Below are 21,743 nucleotides of genomic sequence, written 5' to 3'. Positions count from 1 at the left end.
ATCTATATTAGGACCTATCCTATTACTCAATGGTAAACAGCTACAAACTATTTTTAATATGGTAGTTTTGTATATGCCCTGGGAGGTTGTGCTGAAGGGAGGGTAAGAAATCTATTTATGAACAATTAATTAACAATTCTTATGAACAGTGAGCCCCCATAGCTTAGTGGTAGAACATGTGCTTACACTGCCAAAGGTCTTGGCTTCGAAACCCCAGCAGCTCCAGGTGTTGCCGGGAATGGGCTATCTGAAACTGTGGGGAGGTGCTGCCAGTCAGTGTAGACAATACTAAGATAGATGGACCAAAAGTCTGATGTTGTTTACCACTTCCTATGTTTAGTGCTTTCCCATAACCCATAATGAAAAATCAGGAGTCAAGGATGCTTTAGCTTTGATCCCTGCATTGCAGGGGGTTGGACTAGATGATCCTTGGGATCCTTTCCAAGTCTACAATTCTATGATTCTAGGACATGCTTCTAATGCCAGTTTTCATTCTGAAAAAAAGTTTGTCAGCTGATTGTCTCCTGTTCAGTATTACATACTGCTGAGAAAGCTGTATTGATGCTGCAACTGCCTCTTCTGCACCAAGTAAGTGATTTATGCATATATCAGACATATAACTTGATTTTTTTTATTGCAGCCCTGTGTGTCTTCACAGCATTAGCCAAATGCAGTGACAGATGCAATGACACCTATATAAAGAAAAGCAGTTGAACTAGAGCTACTAGCTGCTGTCTATGCTTACCTCCAGTAGTTAGGAAAGTCCAAGGCCCTCTACAGTATGAGACCAAAAAGCAAAATATTTTAGCTTCTTCAGGAGCAGCGTGTAAAATGGCAAGCTGTGTCTTAGTGTTTATGTACATGAAGCCCAGGACACAGCCTCTCCCTCCAGCCTCAGAAATTTAACTACCAGGAAAGATAGAGGGCTAAACTTGGGGGAAGGGGAGGAAATGATGATTCTGGCCAATTCACATCCGTAATAAAATAAAAATAAAATAAAATGAAGGGTGCTATATTGGGGCAGACACCAGAAAATCAGGGACTGTAGGAGCACATGCTTATTATTGTACTTTGCAAAATGTGTGATGCCTTTACACACTGCTAAAAGAAACTCCAGGTTAGACAACACACACATCACACACATTCTTTTTTAATAAAAAGAAAGCCCACCCACAGCATCCCAACTCTGACATATTACATATTGAAATTTTTTTTTATTTATAATACAGTAGCTAAAAAATTCAAAAAAAGGCTGTGTGTTAGAAAACCAGACTGTCATCTTCCTGTGGGAACCTGAAGTATCTTTGGTTGCTTGGGGGGGGGGCACTAAAGTTTACTCCTTTAGCAGCAGTAAACTTTCCTTTGTCTCTGTAACATTTTATTTCTCTGTGACGGATACATATACGGTATATGGCACCTGTGCATTCTGCACATAATCTAAAATCTGGTGAAAAGAGAGCCTTTGATAGCTCAGTGAACAGAAACTGCCAAAGTAAAGATGTAACCGTGTCAAGCATCTAGAGAAACCATTTAAAAATGACTGCCGAAAGAGGCATACAAAAATGTGTCATGATTTATATATATAAAAGTTCCCTATTGGCAAAATTCAGGTGCATCCTGGTGCAGGGGTGGGAAACCGCCAGCCCAGACTAAGGCAGGCACATGAGACCTCCCCATTTGGCCCGTGGGGCCATTACAGTCAAGCCATACCCACCCGTCCTACACTAGGCATATTTTGTGATGTCACGTGATTGACAGGTGAGCAACCTCTTCCTCCTGTCACAATTTCCCGCACAGGGAGTGGGACTGAAAAGGATCCAGCCCACCGACCAGATCTGAATTTCATTACATTGGACATAAGAGGATTCATTTGTGCTTTGTTTTCACCAAGGCAGCAGACTGGTCGCCTGGCTTCACTTCAGGACAAGGCTCTCATGCCGAGAGAAAAAATAAAACCCTACATATAAAAAACCTCTAGCATGTCAAAAAGAAGCTTAGGCAAGCATCCTCTCTCTGGCAGACTAGTATTATATGCACGAGGAAATTAGTTTCTAAAATGGGGAAACATTTGACACAAGACCCAGGATCTAGCTTGACGTGTCCCATACTGATCCACCTCATTCAAAGAGTCACCAAAATAGGTGTGCGGTTCGCCCCAGCTTTTTTTAAAGCCACAAACTTGACATTGCCACAGAAATCAAGTTTTTAATTATGTTTTTGGTCAGCAGTCCATACAGTTGCCTCAAGTCTCTTCCCGGTTCTCTGTGTGCTTATTGGGAACCTCATCGTACTGGGGCGGAGGGGTCAGAGGCTCTATTGTTATCCGCCCCGTGTTATTTCCAGCAGGGAGGTCTAAGTTGAGGTTTTTTAGGTGTAGCTTTTCGGACATGATCCTCCGGACTTTCAAGGGTTTGAGTCTTTTGCTCAGGCGGGAACTGTGTCTGCTAGGCTGACGTTCAATGTTGGGCCTTTCTTCGGCGGCAGCAACGGGCCTGGTTGGCGTGGTTTCGTCAATCCCAGTGAGAGATTCGTAGGAGGGCAGAGACATACTAATCCTTGCGCTTCTGTCTATGTCGCTGAGCTCAGGGTGCCCTGTGTTCATGACCTCTTCGTAACTGGGCACATAGTAGCGAGAGGGCGTCTCCTCATCCTCTTCTTGACTGCAGAGGGAGAATTTAGAAGTAATCATTGTCTCGCATTAGCACTACCTCATTCAGGTTACGATATCCCAAAAGCCAGAAAACTCCCTGGCTGGTATTTTATTTTATTTAAAATATTTTTTATCCAGCACGTCTCACTAATGTATTAAGCCTTGCACTATTAAGACTGTTCAAAAAAACCCCTGCAGTTCTGCTGTTTGCCAACGCCACAAAAACATGGGCCTGAGGCAAAGATCCTCATGGAGCTTTTCCTTTTTTATTTTTTAACATAGGAAGATGACAACAAAGCTATCAAGTCACAGAACACATGGGCAAGTGAATAGCTCCGTTGGTAGACCATGAGACTCTTAATCTCAGAGTCATGGGTTTGAGTCCCATGTTGGGCAAAAAGATTCCTGTATTGCAGAAGGTTGGACTAGGCGATCCTTGTGGCTCCCTTCCAACTCTACAATTCTATGGTTCCATCTGTGAATACAGAGGTGATATGATTTGACTGGAACTTTGAGACTTGGTGCCTCAGAAATATGTCATTTTTAGGGTTCAGCCAATGGAGAAAGATAGGATCTGTGATTGGATGAGATTGGGGGAGGGGACCTGTGAAAAATAATGAATTTCAATATTGGTTTATGGGATCCAATGTGTGCATGTCTTTCCTTCTCCCTCTCCCTCTCGCCTTCTCTCACTCTTGACCCCTGTAGCACCCTACCTTATTCCTCCCCCTAACACAGCCACCCTGCCTTTTTTGGAGAAAGTAATTCCCATCACCCCTGACCACTAGTCATGCTGATGGAAGGGGCTGATGGGAATTGTAGCCAACATCTGGAGAGCCACAGGCTCTCCATCCCATATATCAATAATTTGCTTTCAAGGCCTGATCGTATCTTCTCACCTGTCTTCCTGTGGCTGGTGCTCAACCGAGACTTGCTGCCGTATCCTAGAGATGCTGTCACTTTCCCTTTGCTTCATTCGGTCACGGACACTCAGACAAATGGAGAAAAGCAAGAGCAAGACACCAGCACCAGCCAGGACGTAAGCCACCGAAAAAGTATTGCTTTTATACGTATTTCCTCGACCACCGTCTGGCTTGCTGCTGTTTCCGACTGAGTGTGGCTTCCCACTTGGGCCAAATCCGGGGACCAAGTTCCAGACAGCCATAATGATCCCGAGAACAAGCATCCCCAACCCTATTGCCGTCAAAGCATAGTGAGATCCGTTCGACCTGGAGTGGGCCATCATGTTATAATGCTGGGCCCCCTTGTCCTGGGCACGGGGATGGGGTGCGGGTGGGCAATTCAGAGCATATCTTCCATAAATCAAAGAACAAGGTCCAGGAATGGCTCCAGTTTGGGTTCCTTCCAAATACCTGAGTTTAAAATGAGACCTGGAGAAAGAAAGGAGGATTAAGAAAATTTTTAAATGACATAATTTACAATGAAAAAATCTTACCCCCTCCTTTCCATATCAGTTAGGTGATTTTTGCAAGCCATTTTCTTCAACTTATTTTTCTGCATAATTTCCACTAATATATGCATTTTGTGTGTGTGCACTTTTCACTGATACACATTTGTGTACACAGCTTTTGGCAGTAGACCTATATTGCAAAATCTGGAGAAGCATGAATTCAGAAGCACACCTGCACTTTGCTTCACTTCACACTGGCCTGAGTAGTTCAAATCAGGCCAAGTAATTTTTTCTTTTATTCTTACCTTCCCCTACCATCATCCCTGACCCTCAGCCATGTTGGCTGGGGCTGGTGGGATTTGGGAGTCTGAAAACATCTGGATGGGACCCACATTGGCAACCTCTTTTGAACTCTGCAAAGCTGCCTGATTTTTTTTGCGCTGGGAAAAACAGGACAGAAATACTTTAATTTAAAAAATAAATACAGTGGAACCTCCGTTTTCGAATGTAATCCTTTCTGGAAGCCCATTCGAGCTCTGAAATGTTTGAAAACCGAAAACTCAATACGGAAGCCTCAAAATGGAAAAAATAATACGAAAAACTCAATACGGAAGATGTCTTGGAAGTCAAAGTTCAAAAACAGAAACATTTACTTCCAGGTTTACGGTGTTTGGGTTCTGAATCGTTCGTCAATGGAGACGTTTGAAAACGGAGGTTCCACTGTAAATCAATCAATCAAGGCTCTGTGGAAAAGGCGTATTTTGGAGAGGGATCTGAAGGAAGTTAGAGAGTTTGGAGGGCCACTGATAGCAGCAGCAGCTGTTGCTGCCGCCTTCAAAAACTACCACAGGCTCGGCACTTCCTCGGAGGTAACTAATTGCATATCTGCTAATTAGCTAGCTAAGGTAAATACACTTTAGCTAAACACCCAACACTAGTTGCTCCTCCTGGAATAGCCATCAACCCACTGTTTAAAGATGGGAGTATAACAGAGAGGAGGCACGTCTTAAGGGCTATAAAGGGAGAGCTGATGGAAAACTACAAACTCAGGATAATTCCAGTTTGCTTGTTGGTGCTGCGTTTGTGTGAATCACAGCAAAGAAGTTCCTAGGCATGTGCTCCACGAAGGGATGGACAAATCTGTCAATTTCACAGTCTCTCGGCATCTCGTTTTTTTCCACCATTGGTGCATGGGATTTCTACCACTTTCCAATTTTTAAGACCTGTCAAAAATTCGTCAGCATTTTGCCCTGAGGCACACAGTCCTGTCCCTTACATGCAATTTTGCTGAATATAGTTTTGTATATTATTTTCATGAATATGTTCATTTTTACCTTCACTTTCCAACTATTAACACATTTTTTGGTTGAACAAGTACATGGCAAAATTCTGAGAAGTGCAAATTTCAAAGGACTGCCGTGTTTCAGATCTCACAACTTAAAAGTGATTTATATTAAACAAATCATGTTTCTCTCCCTTCTCTCGAACAGAGGGCTTTGGGAATGTGGGTATCATTGACATGTCCCTATTTTATACCTGTGAAATGTTGGAGGCCACGAAAATGGTGCAGGAAGCACCATTATAATAAAAGAAAACCAATGCAAGAACAATATACCGTATTTTTCGCTCTATTGGACGCAGTTTCCCCCCTCCAAAAATTGAGGGGAAATGTGTGTGCGTCCTATGGAGCGAATGCAGGCTTGTGCCATAGCCGCGCGCAACCCCTCCGGCAGGGAGAGGCTGCACGGGGCTATGGCTTCTTTAGCCCCACGCAGCCTCTCCCAGGAGGTAGAGGCTGCACGGGGCTAAAGGGGAAGCCAAAACAGTGAGCGGGATCCATCCCGCTCGCTGCCTTGCCTTCTTCCATAGCTGCGCACAACCCCTCTGGCAGGGAGAGGTTGTGTGCAGCCTGTTCGCTGCTCTTTGGGGCTGGGGGGGGGAAAATATTTTTTTTCTTGATTTCCCCCCCTAACAACTGGGTGCGCCCTATGGTCCGGTGCACCCTATGGTGCGAAAAATACGGTACTCGTTTATCTATAAATGCCCTCTATTTTTCACATTTTGTTGTGAGTGCCAGTGCTCTGGGCAGCCAAAACAGCACCAGCCACTCATAAGAGGGAGGTATCAATAAGCTAGGAGATACCCCAACATTCACAGAAGTTTTTTTTTTTAATTGCAAAACAGCCTAGCAATGGCTGAACATGAACAGTGAGCAAGAGAGGAAGGGAGATTTGAATGGAGCATCCTGGGAAAGTGCCTGGTAGGAATTGTGTACAAGGGCCAACCCATGCTGCAACAGTTTGTTACTAGTCCCTCTGGTAATAATTCACGTCCCACATCTTCCACCCAAGTATGGTGCTCAGATGCCAGACAAGATCTACAACATTTTAAACTTGAATGTAAGAGTATAAACAAACACCACATTAGTACAGTGGTACCTCGGGTTAAGTACTTAATTCGTTCTGGAGGTCCGTACTTAACCTGAAACTGTTCTTAACCTGAAGCACCACTTTAGCTATTGGGGCCTCCTGCTGCTGCCGCGCTGCCGGAGCACGATTTCTGTTCTCATCCTGAAGCAAAGTTCTTAACCTGAAGCACTATTTCTGGGTTAGCGAAGTCTGAAACCTGAAGCGTATGTAACCTGAAGCGTATGTAACCCGAGGTACCACTGTATAGGAAACTACCTGACTAGCTGAGGCTGTCCAGGGCTTCAGGCAGAGTTGTTGTCTCCCAGCCCAACCTGGGGTTGCTGAAATTTGAACCTATAATCTTCTGCATGCAAAGCAATTATTCTGCCACTGAATGAAGCCTTTCCCTGCATATAGATGAAGCAGAGCATAGCAATGGAAGAACCTGTCCTTACACTGAGCCAGACCACTAGTGAATAATTGTTGCCCACACTGACTAGCAGTGGCTGTCCTGAGGTTCAATCCAACTAAGTCCTACGCAGAGTAGACTCACTGAAACCCATGAACCTAAGTCATGATATGGTGCGCTCCTTCTGGGGTAGTTTGTCCACCTTTGGTCCCCACCATGCACTCAGCTCTCACCTGTGGCTCCTAGAAGCTGTCGGCATGCAGCAGCAGCCACACCCCGGGAATGGCTTTGGCTGGCTGGCTAAACCAGGTGAGGGTAGCTGATGGGTCTCAAACTCTCAGTGAGTTAGGAACTTGCCCTGCAGGCTCTGGCAGATTGAGCAGAGGAGACCAATAGTAGGTCCAACAGCCAAGGAAGTGGTTTCTGCATGTGCTGTAGAGAGGGGATATCTTCAGGAGAAGGCTAAGGAGTAAATCCTACAAAACACAGTTGGATGGTGCCTTGTACACCTCCTTCTGACAATTCCTGCAGCCAAGCTGGTGCCAAACATATTGCTCTGCTTTCTTTGGACTACATCAGTGAGGTTGAGACAGGAGTCTTGTTGTTTGAGCAGCTCTGGACCTCCATACGCTTGCGCCCCATGGAGGCCACTTTGTTGCTGCTAACACTCCATTGTCTCTCAAGATAGACGAATGCCAACAAGAACTCTTAGTAGGACAAGTATTGGAGTCTTTTCCAGCCCTACTGGGAGATACCAAGGATCAAACCTTCTGCATGCAACACAGATGCTGTCCCAGAGCTACAGCCCTTCCACAGCACATTCAGCAATAGTTCTGTGCAGCTGTCTGATTGAACCCAAGATCCAATAATATACCTTGCTCTGCCCGTTTCCAACTCTGCCTTCCCTAGACTAGAAGTGAAGGTTCAGGCTTAAACCAGCTAGGTTAAAAGGAGCCATTTAAGCAATCCGGATCTTTGAACCTGAACTAGCCACTAATCATTACACTTAAGAACAACGCCCAGCATTAGCAATCTGGCTGAGTGCCAACATTTAAAGCACTTTGTTAAACTCGGTCGTCACAAAGGTTACCTGGGATTCAGTCACTCACTCTCAATTGTCAAGCAAAAAAAGGAAGAAGATCGAGAGAGAGCTTCTGTCTGTATTTATTTAGACTTCTGGTCCACCCTGACCTTGGATTCAAGTGACAAGGATATTATGACTAAACATCAGGAAGGTCTTTCTGAAAGTAAGGACTTTCTGACACCAAGAGCTGTTTGACAATGGAGCAGCCTTCTTCAGGAGGTTGTGGCCTCTCCTTCCTTGGAGGTTTTTAAGCAGAGGCTGGATGGCCACCTGTCATGTATGATCTAGTTGAGATTCCTGCATTGCAGAGGGCTGGACTAGATGACTCTTGAGGTCCCTTCCAACTCTACAATTCTGTGATTCTATGATTCCCAAGACTACAAAACTATGGGGGAAACACGGTCATCTCCAGAGCAGACTGAACATCTGTTCCATCATCTCTGGATTAAACCTTTGCAATCTCAGACAATAAACTCTGCCGAGCTTCAATATGACTACATCATTGCTTGTTTTTTTTTTAAAAAAAACCCCTGAATCTTTTGCCCCTGTCAATGATTTACCCCATAGATGCGAAGCTGTTGGGAGGTAGCAAAAGTGAACCCTGTCCTTCAGGCCAGTTATGCCCGTTAAATGAGGCCCCGACGAGAGAACTCACCCAGTTAAGAAGCTATGCCACTGCGTTCTCTCCACCTTCAACCCCACCTCTTTTGCAACTGCTAATGGTACTATGGTGTGTCTGGAAACAGAAGCCAAAAAGTCGCTGCTGGTTTGCACAACTGATGACGAATCCAGCATAACCCAAAACGAGAATCACAGAGGCTGGCATTGCTTGCGGCACGCTTTGGTTCCTTAGAGACTCCCCCCCGCACCACCCCCTTCCTTGTTTGCCACTGCTAATTAAGCTTCCCATCACACTTAGACTGAAGCCTACTGTGTGGTCCCAGTGGCAGAGCAAGAGGCAGAAAGTGTTCAAATCTTCGAAAATGCCGACAGCCAACATGTTTGCAGCACGTAAACAGTGAACGGCTTGGCACTGGCAACGGAGAAAGGGCAGACAAGCTGAGACGCATTCAGGGAAAAGAAAGAAAGAAACATTATCCATGTGCAATTCCAGATGGCTGTGGTTAAGTAGAACTTGCTCACTGTTTAGGTTTGTGGGGGGGGGGTAGAGGGGAGGAGCATTGGAACAGCCCTTCTGCCAATGGACACTCTTCCCCACCTCTCCAATTCCTGTCCGCTGCACTGCTTATTGCTGAATGGTAGGGTGGGATAGTGGTTACAACCCAAGCTACCAATGTGGTGTCTGGGCACAATGGTGCTCTTGAGGATATGAGTCACCCCCTCCCTAGATCTTTATGGATCCTCATAATTTTACAAGTGTCCTTTCAAAACCATCATCAAATGGGAAGGCAGTGATGCAAGACCAGGCTTTCTCAGGCAGCCCCAAACCCTAGAATTCTACTCCAAAGGATATTTCATCTGCTCCCACTGCAAAGGTTATTGAGAAACTGGTTCCAGGCATTTTTTCATAGAATTGTAGAGTTTGTCCATGCATTTGGAACCTGAAGTGTTATTTGTAGTGCAGTCATAAAAATAGCTTTTGCACTCACTGTTGTTTTATTTGAATTGTTGGTTATTTAAAATGGTTTTATTATCATTACTTTGTTGTAAGTGTCATAGTGCTTTGTTGTAAGTGTCATAGGCTGAACCATGGTACCTTTGGGAGGGATCAATCAATCAATCAATCAATCAAAGGTCACTGCTAGGTTCAGAGATGCATTTGATGATTTGCTGGTGGTTTTGCTCTCTCATCTCATGTCAATATCATGAAGATCCACGAGGATCCACATCTTGAATTGATTTTCCCCCCATTTTTTTTTGCTGGCAAACAGATCTGTAATTTTTTTACTTTGCTGTCTGATAAAAACAGCAACAACAATGGTGTGTTAAAACGGATCAACTTCAAAGCAGAGTCTGAGAAGCTGGCTTGTTTCACACCAACCACAGTTGATGGTTTGGATGTAACATTACACTGTGGTTAATCTACTATGAAAGTGAAGGAAATGAGGGGAGGGAGGAGAGTGCAACGTCAGATTTACAGTGGTTCATCCTTGCAACACTAAACCACGCTGGAGCCACCGTTTCATTAAAAAGCTCCCTAACTTCAATAGAGTAATTTCTTAAACAAATGAGCTGACAAGGTTTCTGTGTCGGGAGCACCCTAGCAAATACTAAAACCCTCCAAATCAAGGTAAGGTGGGCGGGAGAATTTCCATTAAGTTAAGTGCTTCTCGGTAACTCATCAGCTGCTAACCCAACAAAGCTAATGGACATTGTCTTTGCTCCTCTGTTTCGTTTACAGAGAAATGGCAGAGATGTGCTCATAGCTGCTTTTAAGCAGATAAAGTGGTCGTTCGGAGGTTAATTACTCCTGATAAAAGCCATTTTGCCGAACAATATTAATTTGGCCCAACCTCCTCTTGAGCTGTAATAGTGCATGTCTAATGAGAAGCAGGGCAAGGGATCATCATCATTACCACCTGTTCTTCACTCTGCATAGGTCCTCCAGGTGTTTGGTGGCTCAGAAGAAACCAGCAGGAGGATTGGGCTGCTGGAGAATTCATTCAAAAGCATTGCCCCCTCACGTGGGCGTGGCCAGGGAGGCAGGGCACAGCTGCCGCCCCAAATCAAGTAAATAAATAAATAAATAACAAGACTCAACTAACTGACCAATTGTCTCGCAAATAGCTTGGTTCTGCCCCACCCCCACTCGATGTCATGGACTGGCTGGACACAGAGGAACAGTGGGAAGATTCAGCTGGGGATTCCCAAGGGAAGAAGGCTCAGAGCCCAGGGATTGGTGATGGGATGCCGCTAAGTGGTCAGAGGGAGAAGACTTTGGGGGGGGGGGAGGCGTCAAAAGCTGAAGAGGTAACAGGGTTTAGTAAGCAGAGAAAGACTGTGGCAGAGAGAATTTGGCAGGGGTGTCAACTTGAATAAAATATTTGGGAGGCCCAGTCAATGCATAATCAATCACAAGACACCACGCATGCACACCATTTGATTTCGATGAAGATGAAATCTCGGAAATCAGCCTGGAAGAAGGGGAGGATCTTCCTCCAAGGAAATGTTGTGCTAATCTGCCCCCCCCCCCAATCATCAATTGCTTTCAAAAGCACCACCACCACCCCTGATCCATTTCTATGGTGCTGCTGCTTGGGGTCTTTGAAGGATGGGAGGCAATAGAACAGGCTTCCTCAACCTTGCCCCTCCAGATGTTTTTGGCCTACAACTCCCATAATTCCTAGCTAGCAGGACCAGTGGTCAGGGATGATGGGAATTGTAGTCTCAAAACATCTGGAGGGCTGAGGTTGAGGAAGCCTGCAATAGAAGCTGCTGGGGACTTCCAAAGAATTGAGGGATCTCAACTGGGGGTTTGAGAAGGGAGCCATTTCCTTTCTGACACAGGCAGTCCTGTTTAAGTTCTACTATTCAATGGGCCATTAATACTGTAAATAACCAGTATGCTATAAAAGACTTAAAATAATAAAAACAGGCTGGGTGACACTTCAAACCTTTTTCTTACACAGAGGCTGCAGCTAATACAAAACCTGGGGGGTGGGGAGATGGGGAAAATGTGAAATGTACAGAAAGAAAGGACACAGCAAAGAAAAACATAAATAAAGACTGTGCAGGAAATTACAGCATGACAAACTGAGAAGAACAATAAGAGGAAGTGTTAGGGTGCACGGCCAGAAGAGGCCAAACCCAACTGTGTGACCCAAACAAATTAATTTACAGCAACCCACTGGTCCTAGCTAAAGGCCACGGCTAAAATAAAGCACACCGGTCACTCGCTGCAATTTAAATTTGGTGCCAAATACAAGGTGTGCCACTTTTGGCTGGGATAGGATGACCTTGTGTCATACAACATCAAGTGATGGATAGGTGGGCAGCCCCACCGACTCGTCAAATGTCACCAGTGAAAGGTTTGGGGACAAATAGTTCCCTAAGGTTGATGTAGATGTGAATCATGGTATAATGGGATGAATGTCACACTCTTGACTGGAGAGAGATGGGTTTGAATCCTCACCCAGGAAGATCTCCAGGTTACTTTAGGCCAGATGACATTTCCTCCTCCTTCACCTCCATAAGAACATAAGAAGTGGTTGTTGGATCAGGCCAATGGCCCAAGTGGTCCAGTCTCTAGCCTCCAGCCACCTCCAGAGCTTCCATTATGGTTGTGGATACTTTTGGTACAGTATTTTTGATCTGGATTGGAGAGCGGCAGAGAGGGCATTTACAGGATATTTAGAAGGCATTCCCCACTTTAGGCAATTTCACTTATGCACATAGGGTCTGAAACATAAGCCCTGCGTAAGAGGACAAGTCGCCAGTATTATTTAAAATTACATATTTGGGAATTCTGTGTGCTGTCGTTAAGTCGCCCACCGCAGAGGCTCTGGCCTAGGCAACACATATATCCCATGAAGAAAATATTTTTTAAAAAACACGGATGTGGAGCAACTGGGAGGAACACGAAGGCCACCGTGGTGTCCTTTTAGAGGAAGGGTGAGGTACAAATGAAACTTAGTCACAGCAAACAAGAACTTGAGGGCCTGTTCCAGTTTGTCTGGATGCTTGAAATAACACCACAAGCAGGTATTAACAAGGTGGGGGCACACACAGACCCCTACTTGGTACATTGTCCAAGCACAACAATGGGGAACCTCAGGCCCCTTCAAGTCTCCCTATCCGGCCCTCGGGACTCTTCTCAGGCCGCACCCCCTTTAAGCGCTTACGCCGGGTGAAATGTGTCATAAAATTCTGATAACGTCTGAATGCAGAATGAAGAAAGCCATATTATGCAGGCATAGATACTCTCCAAATTTTGTGCAGTTGGAACCCGGTCTCCTTTGGGGTTGTAGCCAATGCTGGCCTTACTCAGAGTGGACCCACTGAAGTTAATGAGCACAACCAGCTTAGGTTTACTGATTCCAATGGATCTCCTCTGAGTAGTACTTAGCTGAATGCAGTGCTAATCCAGAACCACTGATCCACCCAGCTTTCCCCCTTTGCCCTGCCCAGTGCTGTAATGTGGCCCTCAGGAGGTTCTCCATGAGAGTATGCGGCCCTCGACTCCTCTGGGAGGATTTCTGTAACTCAGTCCTCCACCAGCAAGCACTCAATATCTGCAAGGTGATGAATGCCGTCAGTCCCTCTGCCTAACCTACCTTGTTGCTAGGATAAAATATGGGGGAAAAGGTGGAGGAGAGCCATTAATAATTATTAAATTGCATTTAAAAAACAACATTCTGCTTTTAGAGTAAATGCATTTTAATGCTTTTTATTTCTTTGATCTTAACAGTGTAAGCCGCTCTGTGGGCTTATCTGGAAGGTGAGCTAGGTACCTCCATAATAAAATGATAAAGAAATAAAAATAACTTCCTGCTTCCTTGTTCAGCAGCCCAGGCTTGGTAGATGCTCTAGCTAGCAATTGCAGGAGAGCGTGGGGAAAGTTTTTGCTCTGAACATCTAAGCTTGAAGAACTCTGTAGGTCACAAAAGCTTGCCTCTGGCGTTTTAGCTGTTTTCATTCACAACCTTCCTTTTCACCCATGCTTTGAAAAACCAACTTTTGAATAGCAGTGAGGTTAATGAAAGGAATCTTTCAGAAAGGGCATGAGAAACGACCATGAGGTGAGTGTAGAAAAGATTGGAGCTATAGAAGGCAAGTGTGCCAAGTGGAAAACACAAGCATTCTCAGAGAAAAATGCATGCATGTTTCTAGTTCTCACAGAGGTAAAAATATGAAATTATGCTTAGAAACACAAGCAGTGCTTGGTAGTGATGTGGCTTCTGCAATCCAATTTAGGGTGCTTGAGGTTAAGCATGTCAAAATTGTTCTGTAGTCAAAAATATTGAACTTAAATATTTGATTAGTTGTTGTTGTTGTTCAATAAAGGACACAGGGCTGGATTTAGGTTTGATGAGGTCCTAAGGTACTGAAGGTAATGGGGCCCTTTATATGTCCAGCTGTCCTTTGTCAACAACAAATTGTCGCTGTTTTTTGTGTTGAATATATGCTATATGATGATTTATGGACCTCATAGGTATCTTAAGCCATTTGAACATGACAAAATATGTATTTTATCAAAGTAATTGTTGAACTGAAATACAATTAAGAAGAAGTATATTAATAGTGAAATACAATTAAGAAGTAGTATATTAATAGTGAAATAATTATTAAGCTCTAACTTAAAATGATTGGGGGCCCATTACTTACATCATAGGAGCCTACACAACACAAAACAAAGTTGCTGTATGTAGGTTTTATTTTATTTGTTTTTTATCTTATATTTTGGAAATGTACATCCAGTTTTTTTCCTTTAAAAATTTTAGGGGCCCCCAAAGAGAGTGGGGCCCCAAGCTATAGCTTGTTTAGCTTATATGTAAATCCAGCACTGAAAGGACACAACACAGTCCTGCAGAGGTTTTTGTAGAAGCATCAAGTATTTCAGTGGGGCATACTCCATTGTAAATGAGTTTAGGATTGCAGTCTTACAGTGTGGTTTAAATGTTGTTTGGAGTTCACATAGGATAATCAAAGGGTTACAATTTGCAGCAACCCCCCGACAAACTACAGTGCCCAGAATTCTTTGAGAGGTGTGTGATTGTGTTTTAAAGGTACAGAATGTACTATTTACTGCTGATTTCATAGTGTATGTATGCTTTTATTCCATATTACGTTATATATCTGATTACCATTTATATTGTACGTATGTTGTGTTGTGAGCCCTATCCGGAGCAATAACAAAGAACAAATAAAATAAAACAAGCAATTGCACAATCAAATTGTTGCATTTTCCAACTAAGTTAATTTCTAACTGAAATTAATAGACCCATTCTGGTCACGGCCATTGATTTCCATGGGTCTGCTCTGAATAGGATTAGCATTGGATCAATCAAATTCAAACCATGAATTAAATAATACTAGTTTGAGCACACCCAAAGAGCCATACATGATAATCTGCATATTTAAAAAGTGATTATGCACAGCTTTATCTGTTTCACAGCCCTTCATTATTATTGTATCTATTTATAAAAAAATATTTTTATAGTTTATATGTTGCTATTGACAGAAATGTATCAAAGCGGTTTACAGTATAACATAAAACTATGCAATAAAAACCATTAAAAAAAATAAAATCAAACATCAATTAACTATTTTGGATACGTTAAGTGTGCCCCTTTCAGAAATGCACTTTTTTTTGTGCAGTACAGTACATGCAAATATTTGCGGAAACACAGAAGCTATTTAAGGTTCAAAAAACTGGTTTAACTTGATGCAGAACACGCCTGGTCCTAGCAGCAGAGAGAGTGCGGCTTCCCTACAAATTTTGACAACTGTTGCTGCCCCACTGGCTCGCCAGGATGCTGCTACACGATCACCTGTCTGTAGGAGGTCGCACTCATGATTGCCACCTTACTACAAGGAGAGATGCAGGTCCAATTCCAACCAGTGCATGGAGGGGAGATTAACGTACACAGGCCTGACTAGCACAAAAATCATAGCTAAAAGGAAAGGTGAAATTGACTCAGTAACTGTGTAGGGGCACATAACACTAAGTCAGAGGTGAGGCATTTCAGAACTTTAAGGCAAACATGGCCCTCTAGATTCCTGGATGGCAGGGGGGTTGGACTAGATGGCCCTTGGGGTCACTTCCAACTCAACAGTTCTATGATTCAATCGTTCAGTCGTTCAGTCCTGTTCCAAAAACAGGCTGCTGGTGAGAGTTAATATGTAGTACAGTGGTACCTTGGGTTAAGTACTTAATTCGTTCCAGAGGTCCATTCTTAACCTGAAACTGTTCTTAACCTGAAGCACCACTTTAGCTAATGGGGCCTCCTGCTGCCGCAGCACGATTTCTGTTCTTGTCCTGAAGCAAAGTTCTTAACCCGAGGTACTATTTCTGGGTTAGCGGAGTGTGTAACCTGAAGCGTATGTAACTTGAAGTGTATGTAACCCGAGGTACCACTGTAATATGCTAAAAGCCATATTGACAAAGTGGTTTTTCTGTAGGTGTGTAATCCAGCATGGGGGTGGGATGTGGGGGGAGACCAGCAGTGAAAACCAGAGGCTTTTGAACTTTGATGAAGATGATAATTTTATTATTTATACCCCACCCATTGGGTATATGATCTTTATATTGTTGTGGCAAGTAATGTAATGATTTATGTATAAGTTAACCCCCGCCCCCCAATAATTGTCATGGGAAGCTCAAAAATTTCCTTTGTGCCCGACCATTACGGAAATCTAATATAAATTCTTAAGTGAACCTTAACTCAGGAACAGACCTTGAACCACGTTCCTGTTAATGCTTCCAATACTACTTTAGCTTTTTTAGGAGAATTAAACGCCACAGCATTGCATTGGGATGTAGTGGAGCTGGGGCAGTGGACAAAAAACTGAGCTACAAAGTGACATTGAGCTGAAGCCAAAGTTGTAAGAAATCATACCAATAGTTCTGGGTACAGAAGGAAATTTCTGATCTGCTATCCTGCACTATGAAAAGTGGTTCAGAAGCTTCTTGTTGCATTTTCAACATCCAATTTGTTGGAACGTGGTTTTAGTGTGGTCGTCCAACTTCTCTCCAAGCAAATAAATCAACTCCAGATTACTAAACATGGTGGTTTAAGATTCCTGCTACGTGACTTTAAAGCAGAGAAACTGGCATCACTTCATTAAGCCCACGCATCGTATTAAGAATTTACAAAACAGTGAAGTACAGTGGAAGCTCGGGTTACATTATCCTCAGGTAATGTTAACTTCGGGTTGCGAAAGCAGCAAACCTGGAAGTGTTTCGCCGCTCACGCATGCGCAAAGCGGTCTCTCCGGTTGCGAAAACTTCGGGATACGGCCGGACCTCTGGAGCGGATCCTGTTTGCAATTGGAGGTACCACTGTAGTTACTAAACGTAGTAAGACTCTTGCTAATTGACCATGAGACTTTGAAAAGTTGGTATCATTGGAGCAAGTTCATCGGTGTTGTTGAATTAATTAAATAAGATAGTTTTAATTGGATTTCTGAATTTTATTGTGTTATTATCCTCCTTAGTGGGTCATGCAAACGGCTTTTCTTAACAATACTTTCAATATGGAATGAGTTTACGGAACTGAGGGGACAGTGCCTCAAAAATATTTGGGAACAGCTGCTTTAAAACATTTCTGAGCCACTTAATATTTTAAAAACTCTTAAGTGGTACAGGAAAATACAACATAAAAATAATAAAACAGAATTATGAAAATAAAACAGAATAAAATTATTATCCTCCCTCAGGAGCAGAATATTAATGCAACTCTCTTCTTAGGAAAATTCTCTTTACTGTACTGACTTCTCACTACCTATGTTTCAATTGGCCTTTGGAAATTAACCACACTGTTATGCCTGTTCTATTTTGATCACTGTACAGTGGTACCTCGGGTTACATACGCTTCAGGTTACAGACACTTCAGGTTACAGACTCTGCTAACCCAGAAATAGTACCTCGCGTTAAGAACTTTGCTTCAGGATGAGAACAGAAATTGTGCTCCGGCGGTGCAGTGGCAGCAGGAGGCCCCATTAGCTAAAGTGGTGCTTCCGGTTAAGAACAGTTTCAGGTTAAGAACAGACCTCTGGAACAAATTAAGTACTTAACCCGAGGTACCACTGTACTGCTCTTCAGTTTTATTATATAATTTTTATAATCTTATAATTATATTTTTGCTTTAATTGCTATTAACTGCTATGGAACTTTAGTTAATTGTCATATAGAAATATTTAAAATCAATAAAAAAGCAAGAGGGCATTATGAAAGTTTGAGGATACATTTCGCCCAGGCAGAAACACGCAAGGTAGGTGTGAGCTACTCAGGTGTGTATGTGGGGAGCGGTCTGCAGAGTCCGAGGACTAGACAGAAAGACTTTGATGACAGTCCTGAGGTCTCCCTCCTCTGCTTTAGACTAACTTCTGGAGGATCTTGAGAAAAAACCTAACCCAGTGCTTACAAGGTCTTTACCACTGTCCTTAACTGTTGCAGTAAGTACACCCACTCCCATAATCGCTCAGTTATAACTATTCTGCCGGTTTGATTGTATTCATCTAGGACGCAATAGGAACCTAGGTTCTCTCTCCCACTGCAGGGTGTTAAATCAGCAAACCAAAGCCTGGGCCTTTGGTGATGCTGTAACACGCCCCTATTGCGAGTGATCAGTGCATACATTCAAACTTGGCCTACATTTGCCACAGACTGCAGATGTGGTGGAGAGTCAGTGTGGCTTACTGACCGGAGCTGCCCTCCATATGTTTTGAATTCCACCCCCCTCCCTGCCAAAGAAATTGCGCATCTTGCATTTCCAAAGCCATTTGGCCCCTCAGCCTGAGTGCACCTGCGTGTGAGAAAGAACCGAGGCGAGCCATGCACTTGATCACTTGGATGTTAGTCCACAGAAGTTGATGACACACACACACACACACAAATCTGCTACACCATCAAAAGTGCCGCAAGGCTCTGTCTTAGTTACGACAGCCACTCTTCTGGAAGGCTTAAGAACTGTGTGGGAAAGTGAATGCCAATCAGAATGGAGGAGAAAGCCTGTGGCCTTCCATATGTTGTAATAACACAACTCTCATCAACCCCTAACTGGGATGTCTACTGGATCAGGGATGGTGGGAGACACGAGTCCAACCATGTTGAGAAGGTCCCAGGAGGCTGGCAGCATAGAGCCTTGAGCTGCAATCTCCGCTCAGCTTCAAAGTTCATGGGTGACTTTGGTTCAGCCTCCATCTCTCAACCTAGCTCACCTCGCAGGGAAGTTGTGAGGACAAGAAGGGATCATGGGAAATTATGACAACCAAGTTTTAGCTAATGCAGCATCTCTTGCAGCCAAAGTTTACAGGTCTGAAGGCAAACGAATGTCCCCCTTTGCATCTGGTAATAAAACTATTACGTACACATTTTCACCCACTTTTTGCAAAGCAAGCGATCCCAAGGTACATCAAATATAAAAATCCAACTAACAATACAACAAGCCCAGTTAAAAAACATTTCGCACTATATAAGGCTCTCCAAAACCAGATGCTTTTGTGGACAACACCCATCAGCTCTGCCAGCTGAGGATGATGGGAATTGTGGTCCAAAACATCAGGTTAAAAGTAACCGCTACTGTACTTAAAAATCAGTGGCCTAAAGAGTCAAGCTCAAAGCTGCTCAAACTCTGCTGTGATTCTGGGCGCTCTCTACATGCCCCCAAATAAAGAAATCATCAGCACCTAGAGGTTTCCAGTCATTCAGAATCAAATGCAAAAGATATGTGCGCGCGCGTCTGCAAAACTGCCTTCCCTCCGAAGATCGGGCGTGTAAGGGCAACCTCCAAGATCCGGGACGCAACAGTTGGGAGAAAAGCTCCCGCCTGGGCAAAGTCCTGCAAAAGCCAAGGAGAGAGAGAGAGAGAGAAGAGGAAGCGAGGGAGAGGCAGGGCTCCCTCCCGGAAACGAAGACGCTGCAGGAAGGGTGGAAAGAAAGGAGGAAGGGGAGGAAAACGAGAAGAAAAAAAGCAGCGCCGCAACTTTGCATGCGCGCGCATTTTCGGAAGGCAGGAAAGCTGCCATCCTAACCGCGTTCCTTAAGCAGGGAGGATGCCTCACTGAGTCTCCAACAGACACACTTGCACGCAGGCCCCACGTCCAGTTTGCTAGGTGTGGGGGCTTGTCCTCCCCCAGCCCCTTGCCGAAGAAAATGGGAGTCCGAAGCTTTTTCAAGAGGCGAGAAAACGAGGAGTCGAAGCACAGCGTCGCCACTCCCTGGCAAAGCGAGGGATCGGCCATAGCTGTCAACTTTCCCCTTTTCTTGCGAGGAATCCTATTCGGAATAATGGAATTCCCCTTAAAAAGGGGGAAACAGCTATGGATCGGCCTCGGATTAGGGCCTCGGGGATCCTGCGCTCCCCCAGACGGAGAAGCAGAGAAGCCGGACCCCGGCGGCCAGCAAGTGGTTTCACGCCACCTGCCTCGCCCCGCAGTGACCAGCCCGCCCCGTCCTCAATGGTTCCCTCTCTTCAAAAGAGTAAAGCGCAGACTTTTAATACACGATCAACCCGACGGCGGGTAAGGCTGCAACGTCTCTCTTAAACACGCACACACACTCTCTCCATGGTTCATGCTAGGGAGACACGCAGAGGATGGCAGCGCACCAGGCGCAAAACACCCCACCACGTCGGCATTTCTGAGTCTCCCCATCGTCAGAAAGCGCACGTCGGAACCCCGGACAACACAGAAGCGGCCCCATCACAGAAATCCCCACCGCGGATAAGGGGGGGAGCCCCCGTCGAGCGTGGGGAAGGGGCTCTCACCGCCCACCCCCACGAGGGGCGGGTTTGCTTAGGGAGGGGGTCCCGCTGAGCTGAGCTCACCTGCGCGCTGAGCTGCGCCCCGCCGGCGTCCGCGCATGGTTCCCGGAAGGCTCCGAGCGCGCTCCGTCCTTCTCCGTGGGGGTGGCTGAGCGTCACGCCCGCGGTGGCCGCCCCCGGCTCCAGCGCCCTGCCCTCCCGCGCTCGTCCAGCACCGGCGGAAGCAGCCGCGGGCCGGTCGGGTCCTAAAGCCTCCGATCGACTCTTGCGCCCAGCTGAGCAGCTTGTAGGGAGCAGGCGGGTAGGCAGCTGCGCCAACGCTCGACGCAGCCTTCCCTAAGCTCAGGAATGGGGAAGCGGGGTCCCTCCCGGACGTCGACATCAGCCCCAGTCGCCAGCCTGGCCAGTGACGAAGTCCAAGAGCATCTCGAGGGCCAAAGGATCCATAGCTGTCAACGTTTCCCTTTTTTAAAGGGAAATTCCCTTATTCCGAATAGGATTCCTCGCAAGAAAAGGGAAAAGTTGACAGCTATGAAAGGATCCCAGCTCTGCCGAATAATCCTGCGCCCCCGCCGATCTGGTTGGACTAGAACTCGGGGACATCCCACGAAGCGGGATGCTGAAAGGCAGAGAAAACAATGTGTACTTCTTCACAGTGCAGAGTTAGCCTATGGAACTCACTCTCACATGAAGCAGTGGTGGCCACCAAGTTGGATGGTTTTAAAAGAGGATTAGACATTATTGATTATTGATTTATAATTTGATTTGTTAAATTTGTTCAATAAAAATATTTTTTTTAAGGGGAAAAAAGAGAGGATTAGACAAATCCACAGAGCCTCTGAGTGACTTCTAGTCACGATGTCTATGCTAGAGGCAGAAAGGCTTCTGAAGAACAGTTGCTGAAATCCCCACTTGGCCCTGACACTCACTGGGTGACCTGGGGCACCCACATATTCCTCTTCCTATTGCTCCAACCCCCCCAACCCACCCCCCCCCCCGCTGCCCAGTATCCCAGTACATCAGAAGGAAAACAAATCTAGCCCTGGAAAAGATTGACTCATGTTTGGGAATGGTTAGCTAAAATTGAGCCCCCAGCTTCAGAGGCAGTCTATAGTTGAAGGGCGCTGCTCATTGGGACCCACCCCTCAGCTTCATAGAAGATCAGAATACAGTGATACCTCGCGTTAAGAACTTTGCTTCAGGATGAGAACAGAAATCGTGCGGCGGCGGCGTAGCAGCAGCAGGAGGCCCTATTAGATAAAGTGGTACCTCAGGTTAAGAACAGTTTCAGGTTAAGAACGGACCTCCGGAATGAATTAAGTTCTTAACCTGAGGTACCACTGTACTGAACTAGGTGAACCCAGGGGAGAGATTTCCTGCTGCTGGAGGTGACAG

General features: G+C 45.0%; 1 protein-coding gene across 1 annotated transcript; it reads right to left on the bottom strand.

Annotated features, from left to right (window-relative positions):
- Positions 1–1,134: 1,134 nt before the first annotated feature.
- Positions 1,135–20,583, bottom strand: TMEM51 (transmembrane protein 51). The gene is made up of 3 exons (XM_028740579.2): positions 20,412–20,583; positions 3,550–4,041; positions 1,135–2,660 (listed from the first exon to the last, which is right to left on the bottom strand). Exons 2-3 carry the CDS (start codon positions 3,894–3,896, stop codon positions 2,243–2,245), a joined length of 765 nt encoding a protein of 254 aa, XP_028596412.1. The 5' UTR covers positions 3,897–4,041; positions 20,412–20,583; the 3' UTR covers positions 1,135–2,242.
- Positions 20,584–21,743: the final 1,160 nt, after the last annotated feature.

Source organism: Podarcis muralis, chromosome 7, assembly GCF_964188315.1.
Source record: "Podarcis muralis chromosome 7, rPodMur119.hap1.1, whole genome shotgun sequence".
NCBI classification, from domain to species: Eukaryota; Metazoa; Chordata; class Lepidosauria; order Squamata; family Lacertidae; genus Podarcis; species Podarcis muralis.
This window is presented reverse-complemented; position numbering and strand designations above follow the sequence as displayed.